General features: G+C 36.2%; 1 protein-coding gene and 1 long non-coding RNA gene across 5 annotated transcripts; one reads left to right on the top strand and one right to left on the bottom strand.

Annotated features, from left to right (window-relative positions):
• Positions 1 to 315: 315 nt before the first annotated feature.
• Positions 316 to 6528, bottom strand: LOC111711822 (uncharacterized). Of its 4 annotated transcripts, none has more exons than XR_002767323.1 (3): positions 6182 to 6528; positions 1616 to 2395; positions 316 to 920 (listed from the first exon to the last, which is right to left on the bottom strand). It is a non-coding gene; the product is annotated as an uncharacterized LOC111711822 (long non-coding RNA). The 4 variants fall into 4 exon arrangements; XR_002767324.1 differs by lacking the exon at positions 6182 to 6528 and adding an exon at positions 5115 to 5196; XR_002767325.1 differs by lacking the exon at positions 6182 to 6528 and having other exon boundaries at positions 1616 to 1695; positions 2291 to 2570.
• On the top strand, positions 2689 to 6183 carry LOC111711821 (gamma-interferon-inducible-lysosomal thiol reductase). The gene is made up of 3 exons (XM_023486271.1): positions 2689 to 2790; positions 3636 to 3764; positions 5751 to 6183. The coding sequence occupies exons 1-3, from the start codon at positions 2710 to 2712 to the stop codon at positions 5862 to 5864; spliced, it is 324 nt and encodes a 107-aa protein (XP_023342039.1). The 5' UTR covers positions 2689 to 2709; the 3' UTR covers positions 5865 to 6183.
• Positions 6529 to 10643: the final 4115 nt, after the last annotated feature.

A 10643-nucleotide genomic window follows, 5' to 3' on the forward strand; every position in this document is an offset into this window, starting at 1 on the left:
TTTCCGTATCCTTTGATAATTCTATTCTGTATCCTTTGATAATTCTATTCTGTATCCTTTGATAATTCTATTCTGAATCCAATCCTGTATTCTTGGATAATTCTAGCCTGTATCCTTTGATGATTATATCCTGTATCCTTTGAATAATATATCCCGCACCTTTAGAAATTCTATCCTGTATCCTATAATAACATCTTGCATCTTTTGATTGTATGCTTTATCCTTTGCTTATATCCATTATCCTTTAATGCTACCATCAATCCCTTGATTTTATCCTTATTGATTTTATCCTGTGATCTGAAGCTCACTGTAAAGTTTTTTTTTAAATCTAAATATTTTTTATTTTCGTAAGGTTATTTCGGTTAACAAAATTTATATGTAATTATTAACAGAGTTACTATATACGAAAAAACAATTGTTTTACAGGAATATATAATAGCTATAACTTTATAGCTAGTAGCTCTGTACAGTTGTTCAAGAGATGCTATGAAGATTCTACGATGGGTTTAAGATTGTGCGTGTGAGATCAGATAAATCATTTAATTAAGTTTAAAATTTATAAACTGTTTAAGAAATGGATCAGGTAAAACTGTTCTGGATTGTAAAATTTGCCGGCCTACGTAATCAAGATCAAGACTTTATATGTGACTGAGTTAACATGGGATGTTAATCATGCACAGTGATTTTAAATGACCGACTTGAGGTCGGAAAGCAATAGATGGTGCAGAAGGGAGTATTTCTATCCCGTTCCGACGAGGAAGGTCTCTTGGGCGACGAGGAAGTTCTCGTGAGTTAGATATCGCAGCTGCGTGTCGATCCGGTACTCAGAATTCTCCGACGAGGGAGGTTTCTTGGGCGACGAGGAAGTTCTCGTGAGTTAGATATCGCAGCTGCGTGTCGATCCGGTACTCAGAATTCTCCTGTACATAGATAATAAAGTTAACATTTTAAATAGTGTACTATCTGTTTCTTAAGTTAATTACAGGTCCATCAATTCTTGACAATCAAGGTTGTGACATTATAATTTCAGGCAATTTGTAAGAAAAGTTTTTTTTTAAAAAATTTACTTTAAACGCCGGAGCAGTTCGAACTAACTGTTTCTTAGTTTGAGAACAGACGAATCAATTCTTGTCGATCGAAATTGTGGGATTAGAGTTTCAGACAAGATTGGAAGAATTTATTAATAATTTCACTTTAAACGCCGGAGCAGTTCGAAATAGTAGACTAACTGCTTCCTAGTTTAGGTATAAATAGACCGATTCTTGACGATCAAGGTTTTGAATTTATAATCTCTGATAATTTCGGAATAATTGTCTTAGAAATTTCCTTTAAACGCCGCAGCAGTTAGAAATAGTAAAGAAACAGCTTGTTAGGTTAGGTATAGATCGGTCGATCCTTGACGATGAAAGAATAACATTGAAGTATTAAGAAATTTTGGAAGCATTGTATTAAAAAAAAATTTTTTTCCTTTTAATTTTTTAAAACACTTGAGCAGTACGAACTTATTGAATATCAATAACTGAAGATTTTTAGAGAAAGTTGTGCACATGTTCTTTATTTTTGCATTTTTTGTTTTTTTAATTCCAGGCGTGAGGTCATCTTTAAACTTTTTTACCGTTAATGTCACGCTACGTTGGTTCGGGGTGGGGACCAGATAACATACCAGGTCAGCAGGACCGAATCGTGGTAGTGCGTCTAACTTAAAAACATTATTTAAATTATAGATAGGAAAGACTTTAGATAGGAAAAAACCTTAAATAGGAAATCTTTAAATAGGATAACTTTAAACAGGAAGACTTAAGAAATAGGAAAACTTTTAATAAGAAAACTTTAGATAGGAGAACCTTTAATAGACAAGCGTAGAAAAAGAAAATGTTAACTTAGAAAACTTGAGATATGAAAACATTAAATAGGAAAACTTTACGTACAACTTTGGATAGGAAAGACTTTTGCTAGAAAAACTTTAAATAGGAAAATTTTAGTTAAACTTTAAAGTAAGATTTTAAGTGTTAAAACTTTGAGTAGGAAAACTTTAAATAGGAAGACTTTAAGTAGGAAAAATTTAAATTGGGAAAAAGTTTAGGAGGGAAAAATTTTATGCAGGAAATCTTTAAATTTTTTCAATATATTTTGAAAGCATAGTTTTGAGCAATTTACTTAAATCTTTAGAGCAGTAAAAAATTGTTGCGATAAGATTGATGAAAAGAGAATATTTTTGAAAAAATTATGAACAAGTTTTTGTGTTTTTTCTTGTTTAAACCAGGAGGGGGTCATCTTTAAGCTTTGTTACCGTTAATGCAAATTTAAGTTGTTTCAGGGTGGGAACCAGAAAACACACCAGGTCGGACCAGAGCTCATCTCATGCAGCGGGTTTGAGACGTTGATGTACATCTAACTTAAAAATATATATTTTTTTCTTTTGAAAATTCAACAAAGACACCTTTGTTTTTGCGCATATATTTGAAATATTTTATAAATCACTGTAAAGTTGATGGGTGGGTTTTCCGACAATAACAAAAAAATCAGGGGTTTATCTCCCCGCTAAACATGAAAATAAAAATTCATTATAAAAATATAAAAATTTGATTTTTAGCATAAAATTAAGATTTTATTAGATAATATTGAGCACTTAGAATTGGAAAAATAGTGTAAGTATTAGTAGATGATATCAGGGTTCAGTGTGTAGAGAGAGATATCAAGATAAACATAATGAAACCCGTCCTTCTCACCCTACTCACTTTATCAGTTGTGTGTTCTACCCAGGCCGGGTTTATTGGTAGAATTTTTGAGGTAGGATTGAGAGAATTGTAGTCAATAATTCTATTTTGAACGTTCAAAGGAATTAAGTATTTGCCACAAACTTTGATTTCTGTTAGATTTAATTATCTAAGTTTGAAATTTCAAAGGTTTACTCCATCTGGTTGGTAAGTTTGAAATATCAAAGGTTTACTCCATCTGGTTGGTAAGTTTGAAATATCAAAGGCATCTGGTTGGTAAGTTTGAAATATAAATAATTTACTCCAACTGGTTGGTAATCAAAGGTTTACTCCATCTGCTTGGTAAGTTTGAAATATCAAAGGTTTACTCCATTTGGTTGGTAAGTTTGAAATATCAAAGGTTTACTCCATCTGGTTGGTAAGTTTGAAATATCAAAGGTTTACTTCATCTGGTTGGTAAGTTTGAAATATAAATAATTTACTCCAACTATTTGGTAATCAAAGGTTTACTCCATCTGCTTGGTAAGTTTGAAATATCAAAGGTTTACTCCATTTGGTTGGTAAGTTTGAAATATCAAAGGGTTACTCCTTCTGGTTGGTAAGTTTGAAATATCAAAGATTTACTCCATCTGGTTGGTAAGTTTGAAATATCAATGGTTTACTCCAACTGGTTGGTAATCAAAGGTTTACTCCATCTGCTTGGTAAGTTTGAAATATCAAAGGTTCACTCCATTTGGTTGGTAAGTTTGAAATATCAAAGGGTTACTCCTTCTGGTTGGTAAGTTTGAAATATCAAAGGTTTACTCCATCTGGTTGGTAAGATAAAGAGATCAGAAAATTTCTGATTGAAGCAAAAACTCTTTCCTTAGTTTTTACCCATGGATATCACTATTCTAACACAGAGAAAAATATTTGTAGATCTTCGTTGAACCCGAACCTGTAACCGTAGAACTATACTATGAGTCGCTATGCCCGGGATGTAGATATTTTGTAGAAACTCAACTTTTCCCAACCTTCTACAAACTCAAGGATGCAGGGATAGTACAGGTAATATACAGCTGCAAGTTCAAGAGGAGGTACAGCAATTGTCCAGGTTATGATACAGGTACAGGTACAAATAGAAACAGGTGCAGATGTGACGACATGTACAGGTATAAAAGACAGATTATAGGTATAGGTAAAGATAAGGATACTGGTACAAGGGATGATAATGCACAGATACAGTTAAGAAAGGGTGTATTGAAACATGTACAGTTACAGATAAGGGTGCATTACTGATACAGAAAAGGGTGCAGGTGCAGGTAAGTACTGAATTCTGATACGGATAAGGGTATAGGTAAAGACACAGATAAGGGTGCACGCTTAGGTGTATTGATACAGAAGGATACAACAGAAGAGACATGTACGAGGGCAGGTGCTGTACAGGAACAATTACAATTGACGGTTAAAGTAGTATTATACATGTAACAAATGCACACTTCCAATGCAAAGTGAACATGAAAAAAAAAACTAAATTTAGGTTGCAATAAATGCAATAAATGACTACAAGTTTTAAACGGTTTATATAAGCAATCATATTCTTTAAGATTCACCATTAGAGCATCTCATTTTTCATATTCAAGAAACTATTTAGCAGCTCATATTTACTAAAACTTTGAATAAAATGTAAAAATATAAAGATCTGGATGTAAATATAGATCTGGATGTAAGTTATACAAAAACTTGAACTACAGTTTTAGGAGGAATATAAACCCCTCCAGTGAAGCTGAGCTGAGGCCGAATTTAAAAAATTTGAGCCGCGGCTTAAATCTGAGACACCGTTCCACTTTAAATTGTATTAAATGTTTCCAGAGTTAAGCGGCGCTCAATTGAGACCGGTATTTGGCGGATTGGAGAGGCGGCTCAAGTTTATTAAATTCGAACTCACAACTTATATTATTTTTCCAAGAAACTGTGCTACACTTTTATTTAACAAAAAAGGATATTATAATTTTTTGTCCGAGAAATATTGCATGAAATGGTTTACAATTTGACATCTAAACTTTTAATCTACAGTTATTATTGATTATTGTTCACATCATGCATTATTCGGCTGCTATAAAGAAGAATATGATTAAAGAGACTGCTAGCGAAATTTAAGTTGACCCTCCATGCAAAGACAACAATGCCTGAATTCCAGAGTAAAAAACTGTTAAACATAAAAAAAACAAAAAAAATTTCCACATTATTGACTAGAAAAAGGGTTCAAGGATAACATTGTTTATCGGGCATTGTCATCTTTGTATGGAGGGTCACCTTAAATTTTGCGTACAGTCCCTTTAAGTATGTCTAAAACCAAGAATGATGGTTTGCTTTAAACTTGAACGTTCTGTTATATAAGTGTAACAAATGCCTTACTCCGATAGTTTCTTTAAAGTCTGTACCAATCCAGGTATAACCCTCTGTATTCTCAAGTATCCATCAATATCGATACAACCTCTGTATTTGTCGGTATCTATCAATCGAGATACAATCTTTGTATTTTTGAGATACAACCCTAGCTTACTCTCTGCACTCTACACACAAGACAAAGGTTCATGTCCAACTAATCTATAATTTGGAGTTTATGGTACATGTTAAGTAAATGAACGTAGTTAAATTAAATCGTAGTCAAACTAATGAATGTAGTTCTCAGAAATCAACGAATGTAGTTAGGGTACTGATAATGTTGGAACATAATATATAAAGGTATGTTCAGGTTTACAAATATGGGGTTTACTGCTATATTTATTACATACGTAACTATGAAATATAAAAAAACACAACAAGAAAAATGTAGATAAATTAATTTTTATTGAAAATAATCATTCCATATTTAGTTTTAAACGAATCCATGATTAGTTTTTAATATATCCATGTTTAGTTTTCAATATCCATGTTCAGTTTTCAATGTATCCACGTTTAGTTTTCAATGTATCCATGTTTAGTTTTTCAATAAATCCAAGTTTAGTTTTCAATGTATCCATGTTTAGATTTCAATATATCCATGTTTAGTTTTCAATGTATCCATATGGGAACGCTAAGGAGTCCCAGAACCCTGATGGCACCTGGAAATTTGAATGCCAGCATGGAGATAAGGAATGTACTGGAAATCTAATTGAGGTGTAATATCTTTTATTTCTAATTTTTGATCAGCTAGCCTCCTTTCTTTACTACAGTACCCATGGCCGGGGTACTAAGTCAATAAATCGCCACTTAGCGGTCGGAGCCATTTCTGGAAGTGCTCTGTCCCTGCTCCCTGAGCAGAGCTGATAAAATTATCTGCATGTGGAGCGGTGCACACTAAATGTGATACTACCTAAGGAATTCAGTTGGACTGGGAAACAGTTATAATACATGGCCGGACAAATGAAGGGATTTTAACGAAACATTCCTGATACGCCACTCCTACAAACCCTTATCCATATCCACTCATCTCTACCTACCATATATCTAACCTTCTCACAAGCAGTGCATTTAGGCTCGAGGACATTTCTCTCTTGGATCCTACAACAAAATTACCTCTGAGCGGGTCACTTGATTATCCTTTTTTGGAATGGAACCCTCCTTGTACAGAAAAGTAAAAATGTGCGGTTCTTAGCTGGGAAGCTATTGCTCCCTCGCTGCAAAAAGAAAATAACTTGAAGTGCTAGGTTTGGTGACCTAGCCAATGCAAGTAGACAGAATGTGCAGAGCTGGGGCTGCAATTACAATTAAGCAAAACAAAACAAAAACGGAGAGGGGGACATCTTTACAATGAAAGGGTGATCCTGCACGGTCTTATAATGGCGCAAAGACAGCGATTCGTAAACATTCTTTCAAAAACAGTCCCATTAATGGACGGGCATAGGGAGGCAAGAAAAAGAGAAACTGCGGGCAAGTAGATGGAGAAAGGAGAAGAAAGATGAACATTTGAAATTATTAACTATGCCTCATACCATTTTCTTTTATAAAAATAATAAAAAATAAATTATAAAAACATTGTTAAAAATAATTGTTGATTAAGTAATTTTAGACTTGATGTAGTTTAGATGTAGTTTAAAATTTAAATATAAATTAATAACACCTAGCCATTATCATTAATTACTTATTCACATTTTTTTTTTACTTTTAAATAGTATTCATTAAAACAACAACATATATTTTAGTAATCATTTTTTGTTGATATTTCTATTTTTACTATTAATAAAAATCATTAGTTGATATTTCTATTTGTATTATTATATATGAAAGAAAAATAAATCAATGCAAACACTTGTATTATTAATATTCAGCGAGTCGGTTTTTCTTACAGTTTATTATTTACAAAGATACAAAACTAAAAAGAATCAAATATTATGAATTGAAGTAGTTTCAGAGTGATGGGGAATCTTCAAGGGAACCTCAGTTTAAGGGAGCTGACGATCAACTAACTCTTTTCCCTTCCTTTCGCTCTACCCTGGGCTCTCATTTAACCCTAGTTCCCCGGGAGCTGGCCGGCTAGCCCCCCAGCCCCCGTGCCTCTGGAATAACGGAACTTTCAGCTTGGCTTGGGTTATTTATAGAATTCACATGCAAACTCAAATAAATCCGTTAGGATTCAAAATAGGATTCAAAAGTCCAACCGAAGGGTATAAAGGGGGGGGGGGTGATGCCCCTAGCCAGCTATGATCTCAGCGATCTAAAAAGATCCTTGAATCGCTGATCGTAAAAGATCAACAAAATCACCCATTGTTACATCCCCACCTTGATCTTTTATGATCAGCGATCTTGTCGATCACTCTCTCAGGATGAGATGAAACTATTGCACTCTTTAAAGCGTCTTTTATTCATCCTTCTCCAGGGTGTGTGGTAGGTGGAGAACTATCCGTGATCTATTCCAGAGTTGTTATAGCCAGTCTTGCTGAGTCGGAATAATGTCTTTACTACCCAGCAAGTGAAGGTAAGAGCTACAATTGCTCCGACCCCATCTATAGCTTGACTGAAGACGTGCAGGGTTGGAGCTACGGTTGTTGAAACAAAATAACCATAGCATAGCCTCCTTGCAAACTCCACTCTATCTCTCTTTCCGAGAACTACTGCCTGCCCTACTAGTACTGCCAGCATGCCCACGAAGAGCAACTGGTTTACTCTCATACTCCGCCCTCTCTGGTGCTGGTCTGCCTGCTCTCGCACTTCACCGACAGGCTGATCAACTTCCCCACGCTCTCTCCCTTCTTCACCTGAACAAAGATATCGTTATTATGGTTAATCAAGTAGATTGCAGGTGAACGTAACACTCCTGCCCTGGGGGAAAATTTTGATGCAAAAAGATTTTTCTCAACAATAGTGTTAAACAAGATTGGAAAAATGAAATCATCCCCATTGACTTGTCCTTGATTTTCTTCTAAATAAACCCATGTCCCTTGCCCAGGGTGAAGTGTTACAGAGTTTTTCACTTTTGCAATTCTAGATTTTTGACCTGAAATTGTATTAATTCCTTCCTTAACTTAGCTGCTACCTCTATCTGCTTCATCCTCTGTGTCACTCCAACTACTTTCATCTGCTCCTTGCACATAACTACTTTGGTTTGCTACTTCATACCTAGTCCTAACACTACTTCTTATACTACCCCTACTCTTAATACTCCCTGTCTGCACCCTCTCAAGGGACGCAGCTCTTGTCCTGGTAGAGTTAGAACTCTCTCTTGATCTGCTCCTTCTTCTTAGTGGTGCTGTAGAATCTGGCCTCTGTGCCCAGCTCTCCTTGAGTGCTGCCTTCAGTGACTTTAAAGACAGAGCTAACGCCGACTTTGTTCCCTTCTTGGATCTGGGGTTTGCCGGAAGTTTGAACTCCGCACTGTATCTATCTGTAGGGATTGATCTCCTGCTGGATCTTCTCCTGGTATCTTCAGTAGTAGTGCTGCCATCTAGCGGCCTTGGTTCTTCCTCATAGGTAGTAGATTTTGATGCTTCATCAATCTGGCGATGGGGGGTATTTATTTCTTCTGCTACTTCCTCTCCATCCCTAGTTTCTAGTTCTCCTTGCACTCCGGTAGGGGTGTTTATTCCTGTAGGTTCATCATCTCTCCTTACTGGTTCACTGCTGACTTCTGTCTCTGGTTTTCTTGGTTCCGGAGTTTTGACTGGCTCTGGTTCTGAGATTAGATCGGCTGCCGACCCCGTTATTTCTCCATCATCTGTCAGTGCTTCCTGTACCATTTCGTCCTGTGGTTCGTCCTGTGCTTGAAAATGGTTCTGGAACAATTGCTCCGGGCTACTGCTGTTAGACCGAGCTGAGCCTGGAGACTGAGTAAAAGATTGAAAGAGGTTGTCCTCGCTGTTTTCTGAGCTTGCCGCAATACTTGAGCTTGAGAAGTTTTGAGGAATCACAGGAGGGCTTGACGAGATGCTGCTGCGGTGATCCTTCCCCCGGTGACGAATTTCAGATGCTTGAGAATGAAATTCGTCCATAACTTCAGCATCGAGCTGTCTTGCAGGTAGTTCAAACTCTGACAATTCATCTTGTAGATTAAGGTGTCCACGGATTTAACCTTTTTTTAAAAAATGCCGCGCGCGAGGAGCGCGGTAGTTTTTCCCATTACACTATATTTTGTGAGTATTATCTGAAAATTTCAGCTCAATATCTTAAAGAACTTAGAAGATAATTGGATTTGAATATTCGCTTTAAAAAGACAAAATTGCATTATTAGCGTTAAAATCAACTATTCAGTACAACACTAACACTACATTTTACACGGGTGCACTATCTTTTTACTACCAGATCAACGCAAATTACTTCATTGACATTGATTACTCATCCATCGTATGGGTCGACCTGCTTCAGGTTTACCTGTTCTCTGTGTAGACAGCCAGGGCACTCTGTTACAAACTGTGCTGTGTCAGCTCTCCATCCTGGCCAAAAAAATGCTCTTTTACCTGTTGTGTAGTACGCTGTACACCCCAATGTTCACAAACATGTACAGCTAGTAGAGCTTGATACCTGTGCGAGGGTGGGATGACAATTCTCATTCGAGGATTTGTGTCAAACTCGTTTTCAAGGAGATATACTAACCTGGTGGAGCTTGTTGTATTTGCGTCGGTTAATCTGAGCTGTTTTCTTACCTTGTACAGTTGCAGTACATCCTCATGTACTTCTTCGAAAGTTGAAGTGTCAATTTTCTTTTCATCAACTTTACCTGTATTTAAGTTGAACCAAGTTTTCACCATAAGCAGAGCACTATCATCATTCTGTGCTTTCTCTAGGTCTACCTGATCAATTAAGATCTTACCTTTAAAAGTTCCTATTAAAGGGGGACCCCTTTCTTCATCTGCCCGGGTCCCTAATAGGTGCCAAGGTGGTTGAACAATTGTACATATCTTACCTTCACACGAGGGGGGTAAATATTCTGAACTGGGACAATTGTTCATTTTTGACATACTTACCTGGTTCATGTCCATTAAATTCGGCTTTTCACCAACTTTTAATTGTTTCCAGGGCAGGGGGAACATGTCTTGGTTACCTTGTGTAATTGAATCTTTATCAGAGGGGGGGGGGTCATCCATATGTGTTGCTCTGGAGATTAAATCGGCATTAATATTTGTTTTACCTGCACGATGCATTACTGTAAAATTAAATTGTTGTATATAATCTAGCCATCGCCTGATAGTTCCACCCGAGTCCTTCATGGTTGACCAGTGAAGCACCGTTGTGGAGTCCGTCACGACAATGAACTGATTCAACCTTAACAATGATTCAAATTTAGTTAATCCATATACCAATGCTAAGAGTTCCCCTTTGTAACTATGATAATTACTTTCATAATTTCTGCATTTTCGCCCTTTAACACCTAAAAATTTTTCAATATTTTCTTGCTCCTGAGACAAAACTGCACCAATTGCAGTTTTAGAAAAATCTATTGTTAAAATAAAAGGTTTAGCTGTTGGAGAG

The sequence above is a fragment of the Eurytemora carolleeae genome, unplaced genomic scaffold (genome assembly GCF_000591075.1).
Source record: "Eurytemora carolleeae unplaced genomic scaffold, Eaff_2.0 scaffold1212, whole genome shotgun sequence".
NCBI classification, from domain to species: Eukaryota; Metazoa; Arthropoda; class Copepoda; order Calanoida; family Temoridae; genus Eurytemora; species Eurytemora carolleeae.

Coding starts and splice junctions, on each gene's coding strand:
- LOC111711821 (XM_023486271.1), top strand. CDS start 2,710: ATGAAACCCGTCCTTCTCACCCTACTCACTTTATCAGTTGTGTGTTCT. Junction 2,791..3,635: donor TTATTGGTAGAATTTTTGAG/GTAGGATTGAGA, acceptor AAATATTTGTAG/ATCTTCGTTGAACCCGAACC. Junction 3,765..5,750: donor AGGATGCAGGGATAGTACAG/GTAATATACAGC, acceptor ATCCATGTTTAG/TTTTCAATGTATCCATATGG.